The sequence below is a fragment of the Corvus kubaryi genome, unplaced genomic scaffold (genome assembly GCF_017639235.1).
Source record: "Corvus kubaryi isolate FWS band 111438036 unplaced genomic scaffold, C.kubaryi_AGA036_p1.0 136, whole genome shotgun sequence".
Classification (NCBI taxonomy): domain Eukaryota; kingdom Metazoa; phylum Chordata; class Aves; order Passeriformes; family Corvidae; genus Corvus; species Corvus kubaryi.
In genome coordinates this window covers 5,394,629-5,419,835 of record NW_024580670.1, presented here as the reverse complement: position 1 = coordinate 5,419,835, position 25,207 = coordinate 5,394,629, and the positions used below count along the sequence as shown (strand labels likewise).

General features: G+C 37.6%; 1 protein-coding gene across 3 annotated transcripts in view; it reads right to left on the bottom strand.

Annotated features, from left to right (window-relative positions):
* Positions 1-25,207, bottom strand: part of SUCLG2 (succinate-CoA ligase GDP-forming subunit beta) — a 113,457-nt gene that overhangs the window by 68,385 nt on the left and 19,865 nt on the right. For all 3 annotated transcript variants that reach the window (XM_042014442.1, XM_042014424.1, XM_042014433.1), the window contains one exon: positions 24,718-24,859. In XM_042014442.1, the coding sequence (XP_041870376.1) occupies positions 24,718-24,859 (142 nt within the window). The remainder of the gene's footprint in view (positions 1-24,717; positions 24,860-25,207) is intronic.

The window sequence follows — 25,207 nt, the reverse complement described above, 5'->3', positions numbered from 1 at the left end:
AATGTCCCAAACTGCATCTGCAGCTCAGAGCCTTCCTTCCAGAACCCAGGGTTCCCCTTACAAGCCTTAAAAGGGTCCAGTTTGGATTGGTTTTGGGTTTTATTACTTACATCTAGCTGATCCAACAGTAGGAAAACCCACTTTTTGGGGTCTCATCTGTCCTGTTTTATTACTGCTGCTTCTTTCTTGTTTTAATGCTACCCCTACCACCTGAGTTTCCAACTCCCCTTTGGGCAAGACTGGCTATAATTAATTTTCCAAATTTCTGCCACTCTCTTACACTGCTCAGGCAAGATCTTGTCAGGAGCTTATTACATTTTAGCACCACTCCTGGCCAGAGACATTCTGTAGACTTAGTCCAGCAAGGAAAGAAGGGAGAAGAATAAAAGCAATAAGGAAGACCATAACAAGAAAAATACAATAATACAAAAACTATAGTAAAGCTTATTTTTCAAACTGAACACTGAATCTTAAAGTTGCTAAATAACTTTTCACATTTTGGGTCTCTTTACAACAACTTGGTCTAAAATCTGAGACACCTTTTCCCAAGTATTGCTACCACTTCCACTGCTCCCCATCTTCTGAGAACTGCAGGGATGCAGCAGCCGAGGCAGTTCCCATGCTCTGCCAAGCGAGCAGATTGAGATGAAAAAGAAGGTGTGCACAAGATGCCTCCCACATCTACAAAACTATTGTTGTGCTTAAAAGCCTTTTGAATGAAGATAAACAACTGATTTCCCCCCTTTAATTTAAACTCTCTTCCTCTGTTATTTTCATCCTTCTGCTCCATAACACCAAAAGAATTATGTTCTTACAAGCCTACTTTCTACAACCTTTGGGTTGCAGACTAGTTTAGAATGAAAGTTAAATAAATCATCCTTTTTATAACTCCATACTTTTGAATATATTGTATATTTATTGCTAGATTATAAGCCTCATTAAAATCTATAATGATAAATTAGTCAGTCTCTTGATTCTGTCACTAGTATTATTAATTGCTTTCATAGCCATTACTACACACTTCACCGGTGTAGATAAAATCAGCTAAGCTAAAGCTCACTCTCAATATTGCAGTCTTAAACCTTCTCAGAGTAAAAGTAATCAAGTATTCACACATCCTACATATAAGTTAAACCTGATAAATTACTTATACAGCAAACGGAGCCTCACTAGATCCAGCAGCACCACTATAATGCATGGAAATATATGCACATTAAGGCAGGGATCCAAAAGAAACAGTTCTCATATTGAAACTGTTCATTGTATGTGCTTGTTTGAAACTCCATGGGATATCTTACTTCTGACTTTTTCAGCTTTTAACAGCTTCTTTTTTCAACCTAACTTCTCATTATTTTTTACATAAATTTCCTCTGTAATAGACAAAGGGCTTAGAAAAATGACTATTTTCACGTTTGCTTACAAACTTGAGAGTAGATATGGTTTGAAACTCAATCAAGAAAGGAACAAGTTTGTCCTTTTGTGGAAGAGCACGGAAGTTCACTGACAAGAGAGAAAAAGCTCTTTCTGCCAGGTCTAAAGCAATATCCATTCTATGGGCAAAACAGAGAAAGGCAATTTCTGTAACCTGCAGAGTCATCCTGGTGTCCTACAGCACATAAATAGCAAATACTGAACAAAAATGGAAAAATCCATGCAAAGGGATCCAGGGTTCTTCCATCATTATACCCAACAGGTCCATTTTTGCTACTTTTAGACTTAAAATATTCTTTATATTATGCCCAAGCCAATACTATTTTTCTCCTCTTCTGATGATTTCACTTTAAGAGGCTGCAAAAGCAAGCAAAGAAAACTTTTCCTTCTGTATTAGTCACAATCCCTATGACCTGACAATACCACCATGGAAGCTTCTCAGGATACTCTATTAAGCAGTAAGAAACCTGGGGATGCAAATTCATATGCTTTAGTAGACCTGCTTTCCTTATAAAATACATGAATAAATCACAAGACTTGATTTCTAAAACTGTCGTTCAAAAATTTGTCAGTTTTAACAGATTCTTATCAAGACATTTCTCTCTATCCCTCCCATTTCCCTAAACTACAAAAAAAAAAAAAAAAGTGAAATGAATACACTGACAGTTTTCTTTGCATCTTTACCTTTTAAAGCTTACAAGGATTTCAAGTTTTCCTTGCCAAAATAACATGCAAACCTTTTTTTCCCCCCCAGTAAAATATATTTTAAAGCTAGCAGACTCAGGCAGATCAACTGTGTCCTAAATTCTTGACTGCATACCATAACACGATTTGTTTTAATACAATTCAGGGAACAGGCTTTATGCAATCTGTAGTGTTGAAGTCAAGCAGCCATTAGGAACAAACACTGTTCTCGCCCCTTGCTGCAACAATACACACACCTGCTTTCCTGGAACGTGTTCAAAATTTCATTCTTTCTGATTATATGTAAGGCACAAGAGACACAAAGCCTTCTCTGACTGATTCTAATTCTTTTATCCATTATTGAACTGCAGAGATGATTTTGAAAAACCTGTATGTAGTGTCAAATACATAAAAACCGAGGCACATATATTAGTTTTTTTTCACACTTCACTTTTAATCATAAAGCAGTTGTTGTAGTTGGAGCATGAAATAAAAAACCTAAGCAAGAAACCAGGGAGTTCACACGGTGAAAAAGCAAGTTAATATGAATCATAGAATCACAGCTGGTTTGGGTTGGAAGGGACCTTAAAACCCATCCCATTCCAACTCCCCTGCCATGGGCAGAGACACCTTCCACTATCCCAGATTGCTCCAAGCCCCGTCCAACCTGGCCTTGGACACTTCCACGGATGGGGCAACCACAGCTTCTCCTGGCAACTTGTTCCAGTGCATCACCTCCCTGATGGCAGAGAATTTTTTCCTCATATAATGTGGATACAATATTGCTGCTAGCAAGAACTTTCTTGCTTCTTTCTAAGCCTGTGGGATACCTTTCTCTGTCACGAAGAGCTTAGCAGAAGTTCTATAAACTATGAACACCTGCGACCTTGTAGAACTATGTTAATGGTACAATAGAAAAATATTTTGACAATGGATGTTTAGGATTTTAGCCAGTCAAACCAGGGGGTGGCTGATCCTTTGTTCAATTAGACTGTGAAGAAAAAAGTCTATAAAAGAGTTTGTAAAATAATTAAATAAATCAATCTTGCTGCACAATTCCTGCCTGCTGGATCTTCTCTCCTCTCCTCCCTATGGCTGTGGGATACAGTAATAATATAAAACCTAAACTTACTCTCTTTCATATATGAAAATATGCAGAGAGTAAAGACAACTGCAATGTTACCACCACCCCTTAAGAAGTGTTAACAAATCCACACTGTAATATGTGACAGCTGAACCCTGTTCAAGTAGAGACTTGATAATTAGCCCTTTGCCAAGCACAGTCTTTCCATACAGGCCTGCTATGCCCAGCAGGATCTTTAAAAGTAAGCATTAAAATGGAAGCCAAAGCTTAAAGAAAAGTGGAGGACATCACACAGTGGAGGCTGGGCATCCAACAGCCTTCGAAAGCACGAGGAACAGGCCACAGGCTCAAAGGGAGATATCTCAATGTGCATCAACTTTAGATCCAGTTTCTGCAAGGCTGCCAATACTAGGCCAGGACCAAATTCCTTCAAAGGGATTCATCCTCTCTTGCTGCCTTGTAAAAGCTGAGAGAAAGTGATGTGACAGGTAGCTGTGTGCATGCACTGCCCCACTTCAAGGGACCTCACTTCTTTACTCACCACCAGTGGTCATTTCTCCTCTTTACAATAATTTACAGTGACACAATACAGATGCTTTCATCAAACAGGTAGTTACCTGCTTAATTCTAAGCATACACTAATGCCAGCTTGGCATAAATATTTCCCTCAATGGGGCTTTGACACATTTCATGAAGAATTTCTTAATGAAGCTCCAAACCCAAATCTCTTCTACAGTTTGCATTTTTTACCCAAAGCAATGAAAATACTGAACAGCTCTTAGCTGAAAATTTACATTTTTAGCAAAATTAACATTTCTCTCCCAGAGACAGTTCCTGTTATACAATTCTACTCTAACTCTTAGCCTTGTGTCCCTTAGTTTTTGTTTCATTGTGTAGGGCTGCAATAGATACCACACATTTTGATGTTCAGACCATAAATAAATCAATCCACATCCAAAACTAGAAACATGCAAAAGAATAGCAAATCTGGCAGTATTTTGATCTGAACCAAGCCCAGTAGGATTGAAATGTCCTCCAGTAGCCTGATTCATTATCCAGCTTATTCAGCGGAATTAAGTACAAAGTTTTCAATGTATTGCTGAAATAATTTATGGAGCCTCTGAAGAGAATCATGCTAGACTGGTCATTATCTGGGAAACATCTGGATGGGAAAACGATCACACTGAAGAATTTATGTCTGCCTCAGTAGTGCTAAAGACAGAAAGTTGAAAAGTATTACTTTGGAGCTGTTATTCTACATATGCCCTTGATTCTTTGCCCTGATTTTGAAGCAAGACACTGATTTGCCACCGCCTGCCAAAACTAACCCAAAATACCTGACTTTCCCCTCCCCACGATCAATGACCACCAACAACCCCTTCCCAACCTTCTTCACAATTTACAGACAGAAATCACATAATTAAAAGAGGACTTTTTAAGACCCCAGTATTGGGCACTGAGATGTAGCCTCGTTTACGGAAGTACTTTCTATCTGAAGAAGAAAATCAGACTCCACAATGAAAATAAACACTATCTCAATTTAAAGAAAGAATCTTTTTCCAGCACAGCTTCTAACAGACACCTGACATCAGGTGTAAAAGCCAGATGGAGAAGTCCAGTAACTGAGATGCTGGGGTGAGGGATTGCACAGGGCTACACGACGTTCAAGTTCTTTTGCAGGTAAAAGTGGGACTAAAATGATGAACAGGTATAGCTCTGGCTATCTAGAGTAGCAATGAATTTTACCCAGAGTGAAAAGAAAATCCAAGAATCAGGAACAGAGTTGATTCTAATGTTTCCTTCTTGTCAAGTGGAGGTTAACTACTCTGGGCAAAAGCTCATTCATTTCCAGAGCTCCAGATCTAGAAAACAGAGGTATCCAGAAACAGACAGAGAAAACTCACCACATAAAGGTTTAAAGAATACAGGAGGCAATGGAACACAAACATGAATGGAGAAATATCTATTTTAAAGAGAAACACTGCAACCGGAATAACCACCATATTTACTCCTGGAGATATTTTCCTGCACAGTTTGCATAAAAACCTTCTAAGGATTCCTGTTGTTAAGATTTCATGGTATCTAGCTTTTAATTGCATAAAAATTCCTACTGCATTAAGCAGTATTAAAAGAAATATTTTAAACTAAAATCCTCTGGCAACTGGTAAATATTAACTACTGAAGACAGATGAAGTTTCAATTGTGGTAAGCACCTGTGTTTATAACTTAATGTCAGATAACACCAGTAATCACTGAGCCCAAGTAGTAAGGGAGAGAATGCACCATCATCCTCCTCTTGTTTTTGTTTATTCATCACATATGTGAAATAGAAGCAATTGCCAAAATAATCTAATACTGGGAAAAGGTTAAGAGGAGACCTATTATAAGAATCTTTAATATCTAATTCAATATTTCAGACTCAATTACTCCATAAAAAGGCCATCTCCCTGATCAATGATACCCCAGTTAATTTAGATTCAATACCCAAAAAATTTTATTTAGAACATAGTTTCAAATCTGTATTACCTGAACAATGTTGTTTTTACAGATTTATAAAATTACCCAACCTATCCAATTCCTTCTCACACATACAGTCAAGACATTCAACATAAACCCATCCAGAACACATTCCAACAGTGTATCCCTGCCAATATTAATTAGCCTTCTAAGAAAAAAATCCCTTATTTTGGTTATTTTTTCTCCATTTCTTTTTTGTTCTGTGATATTTTTCTTAGTATCACATCATCTGCAGACACTTTTCAAAAATGCTGAAGAGAGGCAATTTAGGGAATGGTCCAAATAAGGGGGAGAAAAAACCCCATCCTGCTGTGCTTTTCATAGCTTGGTAATTTTTATAGTCTTTCATCTTGTGATGTATCCTTTTTTCGCACCATTGTATTAAGAGTCTTCAGTTTTGAATGTTTGGTGGAAGTAAGATAATGAAAACTTTACAGATTCAGCTCTGAAAACTCACTGCTTATTAGGACAGGTTAAGAGAGAAAAAAATTAGGTTTAAAGTGTTCCCATTAGTTATTGAATGTAAGCCACAAAAAAAAAAAAAAGCACAGAACTTTGAACAACTTAGTTGGGTTGACCAAACAAGTTTCTACCTGAAAGATGAAAATAAAAAATGGGACAAGAGATTTTTGTCCTGAGATGAGCCTTTAATTCATAAACCACCTACAAGAAAATATTAATTATTGAGAACACATGGTAAAGCAAGTGCCAAAATACATGTTGTATCCTTGATTTTCACCAGTAGCTTTTTAGCTGAGCCATTCATGACCGCGCCCAGTACCAACACATGCAGCTTCTTGGCTCGGCCTCTCTCTGCCACTTTGTTTTCTCAGTGGTTTTATAAGGAGTTGCTTTTTATTATATGCAGCTACAACATGATCTGTATGAGGACACTGGACAAGCTGTTAGCTCCATTAACTTAACAATAGATTTCTGAGTGTGATTTCCTATTAATTTCATTTTCCTCATTCCATGAGAAGCCAAAATTACAGACAGCCATATGGTGCTTCATAAACAACAATTAAAAGTTATTTTCTGATTTTTAGGCACTAAAAAAAGCCCATAAAAATACATATGGTTGGAATGATATAAAGGAAATTATGCTTTGGAATGTCTGCATATGTCTAAGATGCTCCAAACACTTCCTCAGCCTTTTTCCCATTCACACATTTCTGGTCCATGCCAGCCACTGGAGGTTACAATTAATCACAGTGCATGCCTCAAAGATCACAATTAAGATTTTTCTTCTAGAAGTGGGACTTCACAACAACAGCTGGTATGAATTGTGTAGCACAACCTGTGTTGTGACTCTGATACTCTTCACCTTTACCCACTCCATGGATTTGCTAACAGGATGGTTCCTGCCCAGCCAGAAGGATCTGGCAGAGCTCTGCCAGGGAAATAACATCCATGGGTCAAAATTGGACTGGGAGCCTGTCAGCTCATTACAGGCCCTGTCATTTTACAGGGACTAAGAATTCCCATTACCTAACACAGCAGCTGAAAAACCATCCTACTCCAAATCATTGCAAGCTGCTGCTCTAAATGACCCCACAACAGCCACCTTCTTCTTCCCTGCCCTTTATTACATCTTGTGTATGTGCTGATTGGAGAGCAATTTGGTCTGAGAGTCCCATCTGAGTACCTGAAGGTACATAAAATCTTGACGTCTCTTACTGTAAAATGGAAATAAAAAACTACCTGCACCATCGGAATGGTTATTTTCATAAAACATCTGTAAGGGGAGAAACTCCTTAGAAGCACCTGGGAGAACTGCTTTTACTGCTGTCCTCTACTGGAAGTCAAGCTAATGGGCAGAGTCTCTGACACACACACATATATACATATATATATATACATAGTATATTGGTTTATACACACACACACAGAGGTCAGTTGGTGCAATCCACTTCAGGGGTGGGTCAATTCAGGCAGTCCACTGCTTCCATTTACTTTCCTTGGTATTTCATGCTGGCATTCCTTGGTATTTCATGCTGGCATTCCCTTTAGATTTTCCAGAACCTGCAGCTCAGCCTACACAATTCAAGCCAAGCTAGAACATGATACACAATAGTAGAAAATATTTGAAAGCAACCTGGTGCAGAGCAGGTCTCCACAGATGCTTCCTCAGCAGAAAAGAGCCACAGCCCTTTGGCAGGATACAGCACCTCAGAGATAATCACATTCGTTTGTCCATTCTGCCTTTCAGAATTTCTTTGAAAAGTTTTGAACTAAAATACCACTTTTTGCTAGAGAAAACAGATACAGTCTGAAAGAAGATTACAATTTCCTAAGTAACCCTGGTTAAGTGCACATTTTCCCCAATTAATGGGATAGATTTAAGTATTTCCTGAAGATCTCTTCTTAAGAGGCCTGCAACTAATTAGCTGATTAAGGCTACACAGAGAAACAACTGTGTTTCATATTTCGAGTTGTAGCTATCCAACAAAACCACGGGAAAATGTCCATCTTACAAGGTAATTTTAAGACTTTAATTTATGAACAAATTCACCCTGGATATACATCTTTACACCATTGTCTTAAGAGTCGTGATGTAATGAGTTATCTGGCTGGGAACACAGGGAGGAGAATTCAAATTCTCTGGTGTTGGCTTACAGGGCAAAGACAGAATCAGTAACATTCTCTTTGGTTGCAAATGCAGTCCCAAGTAAAAAAGAGCAAGAAAACCCCAGGGGTTGAATTTTAACAATTCCACAGTAAAAATAAAAAATGGTTCTATCTTAGAAAACCCAAATGTTAATCAATAGGAGGTTAAAGGTTACTCTCTCAGCATTAGGGACATTATAAAATTTATTGATGTTTTAACTCCCAACAAATGTTGAAAATCAGCATTTTACCTTTACAGAACGCTGCTAGTAAAATTGTCCATCTTGGTATAGAGTCACTTATCCCAGAATGACAAGGATATTGCAGTAATTATCAACCACACTCCCAGTTTTCCTGTTTTTTCCCCTAAGACAGATTACCACGTCCTAAACAAACCTACATGAATCCCAACCATTCCTTATTTTCTTCTTGTGCACTTTTTTAAACACTATCTATTTTTTTCTTCTTTGTATGTACAAATTCCTTTGTTTCACAAGGAAAGACTTTCAAATTCATCACAAAAGTAGCTGCTGTGATATTAAGAGATTTTTCTTCAAAGTAAATTGCATGCAAAGCCTCTGGACTAGAGTTTTAAAGCCAAGTAATCTGGATACACAAGAAATGAAATCTGATAATGCACATAATAATTTTTTTTTACTTTATTACCATTGATCTGAAACTGAACATCTACAATCATGTATTTTCTTTCAATTGACTAACACTGAAGTGCTTTTCTGACATTACCTTGGCTCATTTCTGCAGAACCAGGTCTGCATTTGTTGAAGGAATTTTGAAGCAGCAGCAACTAAATTGAGGGTAGGTCCTACTCACTTGCAGCCTGTAGAAAGGTTGAAATATCAACAATTTCCTGAGTTTTCAGCATAGGAAACATTAGGAGGCAAAGAGATTTAAACAAAACCCCAGCATGTTACAGAACAATAGCCTGAGCAAAATTAAATGTTCCACCCTCCAAGGAAGCCTGTGTGGAACCCACAGGGCCAAGCCAGAAGACAAAACAAGACATAAAGGTCCCCACCCTCAGGGCAAAGCACTGTCACTGTGCTTGTAACCCAGGAAAACTGCAGGGGGACAAGGGACCTGGCAGCATGAGAGGAGTATCAGGGATGAACAAGAACATTTGTGTGAAATCAAGTAATTTCCCCTAGGAGTGCGTTGTTTCATAGCTCTGTCCAGGGCAGCTCTGGAGAGAAGCTCCAGACAGCAGTGCAGGAGAGGTGTTGATAGAGAGAACAAGACATCTGAGCCTCTGACCTTGGCCACCCTGGCCAGTCACATGTGCTCCATGCAATAAGCTTTTCATAAAGCTTCCAGCTGCCCCAGACCTAATGAAAGAAGAAGCAGGACAACAAAGAGTGCATTACTTTCAGCAGAGAGCTACAGCCAGCCTCTGCTCTCCTGTCTAAGTGAAGTGAGAAAGTGGCACAATGACACTTCCATGGCACTGCAGACTGAGCAGGTGGAGTTGCCAGTTTTCTGTTGACATCTCCCAGGAACTCTCCTGTTACACAAACAATTAATGAATAGACAAAGAAAGAAAAATCTTGCAAATGAGCACAGTTACAAAATCAGGCACATTTCACTACTATCATCATAATTTTCCTACATGGCTTCTTACCACTCACCTAATTCAGAGCACTTTGTCATCACAAATTAAGATTTAACTGCACAATAAACAAGCTGCAAGCAGTTTGAAATGCCTCAAAATCTACACAGATCAAACATACAGACATATTTTATTGATTATATAATACTGACATCAGCCTTACAAAGCTATTATGCAGGCACACAAATTTAAGGCCTTAAATCACTGGATTTGCTTTCAAAACTTTCCTTGGACACACCTGATGAGAAGGAGGAGGTCTTGGAGCTAATCAGTGCTTGAGGAAAAAAATCACAGGCTTTATAAATCACTGGTCATCTGTGCCAATCATCTGGAGGCACTTTCTAAAGGTTCTGTTTTTCAAATGCTACAGTGCAGAGTGCCCTTCCCTGCAAACACTCCCAAAAGTCCCAGAGCTGACAGCTTCAGTTGCTGCTTTTGAAACTTGGGACCATCTGTATTTGAAATGAGCATTCTGTACATAGTTATTTGCATCCCTACCATGCCAAGACATGCCAAACACAGAGGCCCAAATGCAAATGCATTCTGCCTGCATGGGTAAAGACCCAATACACTGATACACAACATACAGACAAAAACACTTTCCTGCAAAGATGTGCCTTGAGTCAGATGCAGCCTGTTTATTTTATAGTTATAATACCTGTTGCTGCCTGTTCCGAGCTTCCTTTCCCCCTCCCCAAGACAAGCCAGGACTTGCCTCTGCCATGTGCTCTGAACCCCTTTGTTCCAAGTGAGGACAAAACCAAATGTAACTCAGACTGTTTAGCAGTGTCTGACTGGCCGCTCACCCCGGGTCTGCCCCCAGTCCTCCCCTTTCCCCTTCTCCCAATAAAAGAAAGGACCTGAGAGAGGGCCTGCGCTCTTTGGCTTTGCATCCCTTCTGCGAACATCTGCATCTGTCTCTGTTTGAAAGCTTCTAATTGCAGGAATTAGGCAAAATGAAGGATATATTTCTCCCTCTTTGCTTCTGCTGGTGGTATCAGCTTTGCAGCTGCCATTTTGCCGCTTTCAGAGCTACTGAAACGCTGGATTGCCCGTGCTGCCTCTCTAGGGTGCCCGAGGCTTTCTAAGGCATTGAACTATGAGCTTAGCCGGTAAAAAGCTGTGAGTATTTCCACAAATACCCATTGAATCAACATTCAGTATGGTTAAAAAATTGATGTCTACACAGTAATTCTCTCAAAAATGTGAAAATACATTAAAATCAAATACTTTTATAACTACTTTCAACTTTTTACATTTATGCAAAAGATAATTAATATACTTCATAAAAGCTTTTCAAGCTGTTTTTCAGTTTGGGGTGCTTTTTCATTTGTGTGTTTTAAAGAGTTTTCACACTCCTCCTTTCTGTTTTTCCTGCTGACACTTTAATCTCCTCTTGTAAATATGAGCTTATAACAATAAATCATGTTTTATTTATTAAAGATATAAACAGGAATCAATACAAAGCAGGAAAGCCAATCTCCATAAAGTTTCCCTCCACAGTGACTAAAATTAGTTTTCATATGAAGATTTAAATGTGAATCCAGTTGGCATTTAAGCAAGAATAAAAATATTTTCTCTCTTGCATTACAGAACATGCTAAAAAAAAAAGTACCAGCTTTGGCCATTTCTAGTGAAGTAAAATCAATGACAATTCTTTAAAACATAAGTATTCTGCAATGAGGAACCTGACACATCTGAGAACTGTTGCCTATATTTGCACCAAAGAGCTCCACAAATTGCAACATAAAGTAGCATTTTTTTACTTTTATATTCAGGTCACTTTTAGTCCCAACATCGTTGATTCAGAGATACAACAAAAAAAATACCCTTGATTCTTCTGTAAATATATTCTGCTTGGAAAAGTGCCTATATGAAGCACACCAGGGAACAGGAGTGCAAGCAGCCCACATCACCTTGCCCTTTGTTTATATTGTCAGTTTTTCCTTTTGATCTTTCTTTGCAGTTGAGGAACCAAAAATTGATTTTCCCAGTTGAACGAAGGTAGAAAAAGGACAATGTTTTATTTAAGATCCTTCACTCCTGCACATAAGCCTATTTCTTCCTTTATATACAAAAGAAACTGTCTTTTTGTTCTTTTAAAAAAGTATTTCCAAGTGGGGAATGCTTTCAGTGTACTGACTCTGGATTCATAACAAAAAAGGGGGAAAGGTGTTTAAAAATCCAAATACTGGCCTCCTGCAGAGAAGCACACACACCTCAGGAACCTTCTAGAGGTACAGAAGCTGAGCTTCAGGGAAGCAGGTCACACTTGTTAGGCGTTTGCATAAACCTAAGCCATGAGCAATGTTACACTCAAAACCTTGTTTCTGGGCAAAGAGAAAACACAATTTACATATTTAGACACATATAAAGCCAAGAATATATTATAAATATACCCATGATCTCAACAGTGTCTTTTTTTTATTCCAGATTTACTTATTATAGAACAAGAATAAATGCTTTTATGTGCAGAAAAACCTCTATAATAATGCAGTTAAAATTCTTATACAACTATTTCCTAATTGCTACCTTTTTTCCTGGTGTTATGCTCATTCTTCCACTGCACTTCAGCATCCAAAGGTGGACAGTTTCATTCTGGTCTAGGGCTGTTCTTTGTTGGAGTTCTTTGTTGGGAGGAATATGATATTTGTTTTGATGGTTCCTTCTTCCTCACTCTTTTAAAATGGGCTCTTTCTTCCCACTCATGCATGCTCCCTGAGTTTATTTGTATACAGTGAGTGGGAGGGACATTAGATAGCTGAGACACATTTTAACCCACTGTGAGACCAAAATTATTGAATTTACTAATTAATTTATTTGATTGTTGTCACAACTTGTATTTCAGAATAATGTGTTGATATAGGCAGAAACCAACATTCCCTAATACCTGTGGGTATTACTGGTACTCCTGGACCACAAACTTCCTGTGTTACTTGCACAAATTCTTATTAAGTCTTTTAAGAAATGTGAGCTTACAAACTGCTGACCTGCTCCTGAACCTCGCAGGAAAGCTGAGGACACACAAATGCCCACTGAGAAGCACAAGAACCTCCTGCCAATTGCAGGTTTCCCAGTGCTTCCCTTGACTACTCCAGTCTTTCTAATCTCTCTTTTCCTGTGAACTCAACAGGGTTTACATAGCTTTGCTCAAGCATTTCATTTGAATCAATTCAGCACCTGATGTGTCACACAGGACTCTGTTCAGGCCAGTTTGCTGGATAGCATTGCAAATTCAATGTAATTATGATCCAGCGGGCTGTAGTGAGGCCAACCACAGCTCAGCTGAAACCCAAGGAATGCAATCTGTGATTCTCCTTAAGATACATGATCAGCGTTTAGGACTTGGAAAGAGCAGGAAGCGTACATATGACAACCAACTTCTAGTACTCAATAGGGCACTTTGCAGTTAGTTAAAAGACAGAGAGCAGTACATACATTCACAAGGCACATGGCACAAGTCTCAATTATTAATACCGCTGCCCTGCTTAATTAGAAGCCCACATGCCTTTCTCACACAACAGCCCTTTCCCAGTCCTTTGAGGGAATATAAACATGCTACCCCCTCAGTTCTGACAGCTTAGCATTGGTATCTTCAGCTCCAATCACCACTTCAGCAGAAAATATATAACTATATACATTAAACTTCATGTTTTACAGGTTTCATAACATTAAATTAGCCTAGAAAAATGAATATAAAAGCAAGAGAGAGGCATTAGCTTTTGGTTTGGCAATCAGCATTTGCAGGATAGGATGTATCTTAATGTGATGTGGAAACCAGCAAAGCTGTTTCATTTAGGCTTCCTGCAAGCTGAGCTCTGTGGGGATTTTGAAGGCAAGTATTATGCTTGGAAATCGAACTCTACATATTTTAATGAAATTGCACAGTCTAAACACCAAAAAGAGTGAGCAGTCATGTAAAACAGTGGAATTTGGAACTTCCTCAATTACTCACATATAAATGGAGCTTTTCTGGGTAAAAATGAAAAATTGGAAAAAACACCAACTTTGTTTGCAAAGAAAGAGAATGTGCAGCTGATTTAAGTGCCTTGAACCTATGTTGAACCTATAACAGGACTGACACAAGAGGTGAGTAAGTATATCTCAAATGGTCACACTCTTCGTGCACGGTGCTGTTCAGCACCTTCTCAGCTTCAGACAAGCAGGACCATGGATCAAATCTCTGTCAAACTTGTCAGCAGCAGATGATCACACCTGTACACCAGCTTTATAACTCTGGGCAGCTGAGTGTGTAGGTTCAGCCAGTCTGCAATTTAAATGACAAGTGTGTGACCTAAGCATCATCCCAATGGCCCCTCCTATGAATCCTCAAAAACAGATGCTTTGTGTCATCCTGACAACTGCTAAGCACTGGCTAATATTTCATTAACTTTAGGTCAGCAAGCTGCTTTACCACATCAGAAAACCCACTTCTCAGCTTCTGCAGAGTCACGTAATTGTGTCTGCCTGGTTTACGAATTAGACAAGGTAACAGCTGAAAATAAACCAACAGCAGATTATTCCTTCTCTCTATGCTGCTGAAAAGAGTTCCAGACTTTATTGACATGTCAGATATGCAACAGGGCAATTTTTCTTTAGAGGCAACACTTTTGCATGATGTTTTGTTTGTGCTTCTGTCATTTGTTCCATTCCAACCTTCTCACTTCAAGGTCAAGTTCAGAACTGATATCTAAGGCAGTATAAATTACACTTGTATAAATCGTGGTTACAGTTTACTCTCAGAAAGTCTTTTGCAGTATAATTTACTTAATAGTATGCAAAAGAAGAAGGCTCTAAATAGCTAAAACAATTCCTAGAGACAAAAGAACATATAATTAGTGTTGCCTTACCTGCTGTTAACTGCACTAATTGCATCCTTTCTGCACAACTGAAAATTCCGACATCATCAAGACATCTTCGCTGATATGCAACTCGTGTTAAATTACCCCTGAACCTTGGCCCTTAAAAGTCTCTCTCCAGTATTTAAGTTGACTGGTTTATTTTGTTTCTTCATCAGCAAAGAGATTTCTGAAGGAATACTCACTCCAGTCTGTACAAGTCCAGACATCTCACTATTTACAGGACACTAAACATCAGAAACTCAATATAAAACCCAGCCATAAATCGGAACCCATACCATCAAAATTGTGAAAATAGTCACAAAGCTGCATAAGCTCAGCAACACAGGAGACTCATCTTGTAAACCAACAACATAAAATATGAAAACACATGAAAGTTTTTCATTTTAAAATTGTAAAATAACTTTTCCATACAAACATCTTTAAGCACCTAACTTGGTTTCTTACGGACCAAAGAAACAACTAAATAAATACTATCTGCATATGCACTTCAAATAGGAATGTGACTCAAAAGATAAAATAAGTAAGTTATTTATAGTATACATTAATCATCATATTTAAATGGAAGATTACTTTATTGCATGAGACGTAAGTTTATATTTAATTGGGGAAGGGGAGAGATTGCATAAGACTAGTTTCTCCTAAGACAGTCAAATTTGCAGTGATCAGCGTCAAGTCTCTCTTGTTCCTCTTTTATTCCAACATATCCAAGCAAAAGCTGTATTACACTGAATGCAAGATGTGGAAAGGCCAGTAAGAAAATCAACCACACTGAACATTCTAATGAGCTAAACCAAAAAACTGGATACAGGATTTGTCTGTGGTAACAAGAACAAGAGGAGCAGATGTGGCGTCAGGACTGCTGTGACGATAATCTGTGGGGACAAAGCACAACACACCAAGATTAGGAAAGCTATTACTAAACTATACAGATGAGTAACTGGAGGAATAGAGGGGTAAGGCTTCGCAGGGAGTAGAGGGGAGTGCAGTGCAGCAGTGGGAATCTTCCCAGTGACTTTAAATTGTAAACTGTTTATACAGCAAACTGTTTGTGGTTGCCTTTCTCTTCTCTTTCTCCAAAACCCCCAAGGCTGTTCTTAAGTATTTAGAACAATAAATATATTTAAGATTTATAGCCTGTATTTTAGCCATATTCATCTTACTCAGGTGAGCAGTGCAACTAAGCCCAGGGGAGGTGCAAGAAAAATGTTCCCCTTCATAATGATGCACGGAACAAAAGCTGACTTTAACTGTAGGACCAGGGAGAGTATACCACATATAGGTAAAACTGTCAACTTCAGATTTTTCTTAATAAAACAAAAATCACTTAAAATAAGAGCATAGCTAACTTCTGAACACGATTCTCACTAAATGCTTTTTGTGATGACACTCTCAAGGGTTAGAGCATCATTTAAAATATACTGTGATGCAGAGAGTCAGATAATATCTCCCAGTTGAATCCAGCAGGGTTACAAAGACACATTTTGTATTCATAAATGTGTTGAAATATTTTACTTTTCTTGAACTGCAAATATTTGAAGAAATGTAGATAAACATATTTAAAATTCACAGCACTTTCTCAAATATGAAGTAGCAGATTAACAAAATGTCAGAACATCCTTAGCTTCAAAAACTGCTCTACCATTTTAGGTAGAGATTATCTACCAGAAAAAAAAAATAATCACAGCCTCTTATGATCATACTTCTCAACTGCTGATATATTCAACTTGTAATTTACTCCCATCTTTAAAGATAAAACAAGCTCTTGCAAGTCATCCTAACCTTTGCAAAATACTAGTTATTATTACCTCATTGACTGGAGAGGGCTAAGGAGGAAATAGGGGATGGGAATCATAGTATGGAGGCTGGATGCTGGGTGTTCCCTGAGCTTCATATGAGGTGAAAGGTTAGTTGTGACAGATTCCTGGCTTGGTTCAAAATCATGTGCTTCTATAGCAAATGTACAAGTTAATATCCTTACTTGTCAATCCAGCCCATCCTAAACCACCACCTAGTCCATTAAAGACAAAAGGTGTTATAAATTTAACAGAAACAACTGACAAATTTAAAAAAAGTAACTTTCCCAAATAAATTATATATAGAAAGTGGATAACTAACAACAATATCTTCCTGCTGCACCCTGTGTCACTTGGGGGACACTACAGGAGATTAGGGAAATTGTGACAATGCCAATCATAAACTATCCTATTTTAGGACTGCCATCATTCTCGCTTAGATTTTATTCAACATGATTTTGCTACTAGTCCTTCCACTGAAAAGTTTAAATGAAAAACAGGCATAAACATCAATTTTGTATTTGAGACCCCTATACATGGGATTATCCACTGAGACTGATCACATAGAAGATGCAGCACTACACAGCACAGAGTAACAAACAAGGAAAATAAGAAAGAAAACCAGAGAAGAATGAAACTTGCTTTCAGTAACTGTCCCCAAATATTTAGAAGCTGATGGGCATCTAGAGAGTGCAGAAGGAGTGATTTCTCTCCTTTACACAGCTGCTAATACTACAGAGAAAACGTTGTTTAGTATTTCGTATTATTATACATATTCATATATATACATATACATTTCATATATTATACATAAAGTGTGTCTAATGGTTCCGATTTCATGCATAAAAAAATGACAATTTCATGCAGCTGCTTCTCAATTACGCATCTGGTTATTGTTTTGCAGCTGCAAAACTACCTTGAAGCACCATAAAATATGGTGTGACAAGAGTGGAATAAATACCAGCAGTCATCTTGTACCTTTCTTGTAAAACTGCATTTTTTACCACCTGATAAAATTCTTGAATCAAGAATTTGATTGGTTTTGAAATGAAAAACCTATAATTTCTGTTGCCTCCTTCTTTTATGAACGAAAATCCAGTAGTGTACTTAACACAACTGAAATTTGCAAATGCCCACACTCTGTGGCACACATTATGTTTTGAATTCAGTACCCCATTTCTAGAGTATTTTTGACTTTGTGTTTTACTTTCAAGTAGTTATTTTGGTAATTTGATCAGAAATCCAACACAGAGAACAATAAGTCAGCTCAACATTAGTGTCAAACATCTGAAATGAGATTTTGATTTGTTAGCCCCCAAGCCATTACTCATATTACTATAAATCTATTGAATATGAAGACATTTGGTGACAAAGAATGGTTATAAAATATCTAACTAATGTAAGCAGTCTCAAGCTTGCATTTACTGACTCACACTCAGCATGTAATTCTCTAACGAAGGGAACAGATAATAAAAACAAAACAATTTGTTTTCCGTAACACTGCATTTCAAATTAACTCTTTCTGTAATTCCTCTGGAGACAGAGGGTCCTGCAAAGAATTTTCATACCTAAAATATTAAAAAAGCCACAATTTGTAAGTTAACTTGAAACAGAAAGGTTCAACTTGAAAAAAAAACAATACCCAGTGGTGAGCTTTGACAAAACCTATTATTAATTTTCTTTGGAAAAGAATAAAACTCAAACTCCCAGTTAGGGAAGCTGCAAATTTCTCTGCCTGTTTTTCCTGGCATGCAGGATGCAACACATGTGGCCGTTACCAACAAATGCATATGTGGTCCCACAGCTGCCTGGTTTCCACAGAGGTGCCAAGGCTTTATGTGGAAAAACATTGCTGAGCTGCAGAGGTGGAATGAACAAGCAGGAAAGCAAAGGTAGAAAGCCCTTGCAGGGTGTACCAAGGGTGCTGAACTGCTTAAATACTGCTGCACATGGAAGTTTGCCACTTCTCTGCCACCTCTGCGAAGCAGTTTCTTAGCATGAGACACAGAGGGAGAAGGTAAGCAAAGGGGAGGGAGCACAAGCAGGAATTACAAGATTCAAACCCAACCAACCCATGCACACAAGGAGGAGAAAGCAGCAGCACTTTAGGGCTCCTATCCAGGGGAATGGTCCTGGAGCACCAACTGGGATTGAGTGTGAAATCCTCAAATGAAATCCTAATTCCACTTTGACTGTGCTTTGCGCAGTTCAGCTTCCAAGACAGATTAAGTTAAAGCACCAAAAATAAAAAGAACTACTATGCATAGGTGCTTTACTCTTGGTTTGTTCTGCAGCTGTATCACAGCTAATTCCCCAGGACTTTCTAACAAACTCCCTAGCAAGGCACGTTTGGTGAACAGAACCCTTTAACACCTTTCCTAGCTCCTCTGATTTTCCATGACTGATCTTTTTCATCCAGTAGATGAGGTAAATAAATTGGATCACTAACATATTGATTACCAAGCCTCCTACAAAGAATTACTTTAACTGCAGCAAACAACATGTTGCCGTCATAATTTTTACTCTACTTTACTATTTTCATCATTTTCAGACACAAGTGAGAATTTTAAAGTTGTTCACACAACCGTAATATTTCAGAATTTTTTCCAAAAATTAAATCATTGCAACATGGACAAATGTAGGAAAAAAACTATTATTTGAACAATATTATTTGACAATATTTAAATATAATTTAAACCTTGGTTACCAATCAGTGTTTGTCTTCTGATCATACACAGAAACATTACTTTCTATGATTGCCAAGTCAAGCAAATGTGGGTCTGAGCAAGCAAAAAACCAGTATGCATACAAATGGTTTTTAGCAGTACACAACTGCTAAATATGCACTCTAACTATGCTAAATAGGGTAACAACTGACTGTTTAGCACAAAAAAAAAAAAAAAGGAAGAGGATTTTCTCAATCAGAACTCATAAAGTGGGAGAAGGGTTGAGGAAGAAATGAGCAAAGGGACACAGGGAGGAAAGTGCTCTAAGAAACAACAGGGAACTGAACAAGGGACAAAAAGTAAAACTGCAGACGTTGACAAATTTTGTGGAGCTTTGAACTGATGCATTCAAGGGATGCCTATGAAGACTGCAAATAACGGAGTATTAACAGGTATTTTCTATCACTGAGAAGTGCCTGGAAAATGCAAATTCACTCTAATCTTAGATTTCATCACTCTGACAAGGCAAAATCCATTAAGTGGAATAGAGAAATACTCATACTCAGTAACAGTGAACGTGGTCCAAAGGCAGCTCATCCACCACCAGTTTTCTACTAAATTTAAAAGACTTTTCTAAATACTTACCCATCTGAGAATAGAATCGTATTAGTCAATAACTTACAGAATTATTTTGCCTGAAAGAACAGTTTCAGAAAGCTACAATTTAAGTCTAAGGAACTTTAATAAAAGCTGTCAGAGAAAATGAGAGGACTTGTGGAAGAGCTGTTCCTCACCAGCAAGCAAGTTCTCTGTGTACAGTTCCCTGGAATGCTATTGCAGCAACACACGATTTTTTCCATGTATGCAGAAAAGGATAACCGGAGTGGCTCTAAAAAATAACTAGCTATAACCACTCAGTCCATGAGGGTTTTTGAGAAATAACTCATTATGCACAGGTGAAAAATTATTACTTCACAGTGAAGCACACAATGGAAAGAAATAAGGAAATCATAGAAATGCTGAAAGAAGCAATTTTTCTATCTATCCTGATGGACAGAAACAGAGAGGAAATTAAATCACATAAGCAATCCCATGATGACAGTAAAAAAAGATCAGCTAAGTAGCCAAGTTTCTCAAATAAAATTTTATATAGAGGGCCACTCTGTACAGGATACTCATAGAAAAGCTCTTCCTGATATAACAAAAAAGAGCCTGAATTCGCATTTCAAATATCCTCAGAAACATCAGGTTTAAGGATGTTTTTCATTTTCCCAGCATAAAAGCTTATCACCAACAAATTCTTCATAATCTACACAAAAAGGACAAACCTAAAGGTCAATTTTTGAACCCTTCTAAACGTAAATTTCAAGTGGTTTTCTCAACTTGTACTAGAGAGGTGAATTTTCAGATAAGGGATCTAAAACAGCATCTAAAAATGCAGCCTTCCCTTTAAATTAAAAAGCCATGGGAAGAAAAAAACCTCAGGAGCTGAGATAGGAAGGAGACTGGTGCTCACATGACCAAGAACTCTTTCAATATTCTGAAAAATGGTGAATAATAGGTGACAGGTAAATGACCTCATGAAAAGATGCTTCAATAAACATTTTCTGTTCTTTATAAAATACATGTTTACCTCTCCAGCCTGATATAAAAAGCATGCCTTCAGTCCAAAGCTGAATTTTATGAGTTCCCTCATGCATAAGCAATAGAAATAGGACATGCAGAGGCTATGTTTTGTTTTATTTCTTTTTAAAAGAAGAGTGAATAAAAACCTTGCACTCAATTGAACTGCATTTCTCTGTGATAGAGTGTGAACACTGCACCTGACTGACTCCTAAATGTAATGAAACACTAAGTGGCAACAGGCAGCATTCTATTGCTTTTGTTAAAATTCAGAAAAAGAAACACATGCCAAGTTCCTGGCATCGATTTAGGACTGTCAGCAGTGCCAGCCACCTCTAAATTCTCTACTGATTTAAAGAGCCAAATGACAGTGCACAGCAACCCCCTCCAGCATAATTACAACCCCTCTCAGCTTTGCCCACCTCCTAGTTTAAAATGATGGGTCCCTTAATAACCTCTCCATCAGGCAGAGCACGAGACTTAAAGGCTTCTGCTGGAGGAGCCCAGAGCAAATGATGGCCCTGCAATGATGCACAGTGCAGGCAGGGGCAACGCACACACCCTCAGGGGTACACATATCATATATAAGGATTATTTCCTTAGGTATTGCTACTACAGTACAACAGAAAAGAAACAGCAAGTAAGGAAATGCCTTCTCTGGCTAAACAAGCCCTAAATTAAGTGAGAATTAGATCAGAAGACTTGTGAGTTAATACAAAAACGGCCAGATGAGCTTATATTTCAGACAAAAACTTGGCTCCCAAATATTTCACTTTTTTTCCTATTAAATAGTTGCACTGGAATTGTAAGAACTTGTCTACAAATTGAGTTTCTTCAGAGAGCAGATCAAACAACACAATACTGTGCAGCAAAACAGCACAACATCTTTTTCATTCTTCTCTTGAAAACCAAGGAATTTTAACATAAACCAGAAAACTATTGTAACTGAATTTCTTGGCAGTCTGTAAATATTGCCTTCCCTACAAGAGTTACACCTGAAAATTGCTTAGCACATAGAAGGCAATGAATTTCTTGGGGCTTAATTCTGTATTCTTTATTGTGTACGACTTCTTTTGAAGTCGGTATTAGTGACGTCATGTTAATTTTCTTCACATCTGCCATTCTTATCTTAGAAGGGGAAAAAAAAAAAATCAATCCTTTCTTTCCATTAAAAATTCCTTGTAGACTCCCTTTTATGCAGTTGGTAAGTTTTGAAAATCTTTGAGAAAATTAACATTCAGTGTACATATTAATAAAAATAGAGAGAAACAGAGGAAATGAGCAAAGTGTAACAAAACTGCTGATACTGGGTAAAGGCAAACCCTTTCAAGAAGACATGCATTAACACCTTCCCGCAAGTGAAGACAGCAGCAAAAATCATCTAATCTCATCTTTTTCCATTGCATCAACAGGAAATCCAACAATAGCAGAACTGGTGAGCACATGCCCTGCAGCAGTAAAGACAGCTCTATCAAGCACAAAATAGTTGGTAAAATTGTGAAATTAAGTTGTGAATTCCAGACTTTATGCAGAATTCCATGACAGAAATTCCTATCCCCTTATCTGTACCCCTTTATCACACACAGACCCGTATGAGTGAGGTAATGCTGTAAGAATATAAAGGCTATAGAAAGAATTTCCCTTCACAAGAAAAATACTGTACCTTTGACTTTCAAGTTTTGAGAACTTTATCCTATTTTTATCTCTAAAATATGTTGACAAGCATCTTCTCTTGTTTGAAGAAGCCAAAGTTAAGGACAGCTGCAATGTGGCACACAACACCTAAACCATCCGATTTTGACCAGGACTTGACAGGGGAGGTTGGCCTCTCCCCCTATTTTACTGCAGAATGCCTGTCTATCAACAGCATCCCCAAACTGCCTTCACCAGTTATTTTACTTCATAATATTTCGTGCCTCCTGTGGGCTGAACTTTCCTGTTGTGCAGGTAAGTTTCAAAGTGTGCAGACAAACCTGAGTGACAGAGACAATATTAATCTGAGGGATCATAAAGAACAAAATAAACCTGGCAAAATCTTGGAACAACAATGACCGTGGTAGCAAAACTGATGCTCTTGTTGATTCTTAGTTTTTAAAGTCTTAGAAGTGTTAGAAGTACAAGGACAGCACACCATCAGAATGATTACGAGGATGTTGTTAATTATTAAATGGATCAATGGAGTGTCAGTCATTCCAACATGAAATAGATTCCACACCATAAACCACAATTCTTTCATGCTCAGTAGTGCACCATGGCTGAATGCAACTACATCAAACGAAGAAAGGCACTACTAACTTACACTTTCTGAAGTGCAAACGAGCCCACACAATTAAAATAAAATTTACCTGATAAAGTTGCAAGAGCAAATATGTTTTGGTTCTGGATTTTACTTTTGATTATTTAAACACAGTTTGTTTGTTTTTAGTAGACAGGTATTTCTGTGATTTGCAAAGCAAGCAAGCCAGAGAGGTTATTTAAAATAAACTTAGCATCATAAAACAGAGGAGGTTCACTGCCTTTAATGGAGTAATTTATTTCTCCAAACAGTCATAGAGATCAAGAATAGCAATAGTTATTGGACAGACTAATCCATTTATGAGTTCAATCATGAAGAGGAGAGTTTAAGTGCTGTAAGACTGGTGATAAACCTGCCACAGCTTCAGTTAGCATTCCTTGATTTTCTCAGACATCCAGACATGAGGAAACATTCCAATTTTATGTGCTTTGCTTTGTGTCCAGCTCTTCCATTTTGTACTGCTAAATGACCATAACACTTGCACTTAATTTTTTGTTTCAGATATATTTTCAAATACACTGATTGTCATAAGAAGGCTTTGATCACTGAAAAATGTATCAACTTAATGAAGTTCTAGAGATTGAACAAGCCATTATGCTAATGCTAGTCAGCTACTTGAGCTCTGATAAGATCTTGGATATGAGTAAGTTGTGTTAATTTACCTTCCAGTGTGCAAAATTGAAATGCATTTAACTAAGTGGCCTGTGCATTAGGTAAAGCATAAACCAAAAAACCTTCCTGTTACCACACAATTAGACTACAATAATGTCTGGCCTCTGGCATTTTGATGTCTGATATATTAACAAAAGCTAAATGAAAAGAGGAAAACTGTACAAACTACTCAACTTTAAAAAGAAGAAAAATTATTTCAGAGTTAGAATGGATTGACAAAGTACTTCAACACTTTCTTTTTGAGAAAAAAGCTATTACATAAATCCATTTCTGACCCACATTATCATCTTACGTTCACCATGCTAGAATGAGGATGTTGCTAGAAAACCAAAATAAAGTTCCAGAAGCAGGGTCTTCTCTCCAAGCCACAGTCACATCCTTTCACGATGGTAACTCAACTCACCTTTTCTATTTCTTCATATGGACACACACACATTAACAAATATCCTTAGATATTCTAAAAATATCCTTATATTTTTAAAATGGAGAGGCCACAACCTTTTCCTTTCTTTGCTTTTTAATAGAGCAAATTTTTGTTTGAAAACAGCTTTTTACACCAGTTCATTTATTTCAGTTCCTTAAGTTATATCAAATATGCAAAAAAAAAAAAAAATTTCCTCAGCAACTATTCATGACATTCTGAATTATTATGTTAATTAAAGAACTCATGTTACATGCTGCATGCAAAACTTTTGAGAAATAAAGTTCCAAGTATTGCTGCTATAAACTTGTTCATATACAAAATTAAGCATTTTCAGTAAGCATGAATTTAAAGACTGTTTAAACTTATTAGAAAACAATTTATTTTCCAGATTGCTATCCAGTGAAGCAGAGTTCTCCCATTATCAGGCAACTTACTCAGTCTCTGAGCAGCCTCCAGGGCATCATTTGCAGAATCAGCTACAAAGAATCTCTGAACTGTAACCCCATGGTCTGCCATTATTTTTTTGCTTTGGTACTCCTGCAGGTTGAGCCATCGTCTGGGGGTTAATTGAACAGTCTAGAAAAAACAAGAGGGGAAAATAACATAATGCTCATTAAGAACAGTTCATGAGACAGCCCACTGAGATCTTCCACCTTACAGTTATCCCAAACCAGCAGTTAAACAATGCCCAGAGAAAAGGTAAAATCCATATTGATTTACCTAAGTGCCTTTTCTTAACATTTGTGCATCCCAAGTATTCTGAAAGTTACAGATATTTTTTTAAAAGCTACACAAGGCTCACTTGGCCAGACAAAATGTCTTGCATTTAATATCAAGGCAAATTTGGCTTGAAATCTAAAGTCTATTTATGTTTTCACATTATCCTCTGCTATAAAAATACTAACAGACTGTTACATTAAAACA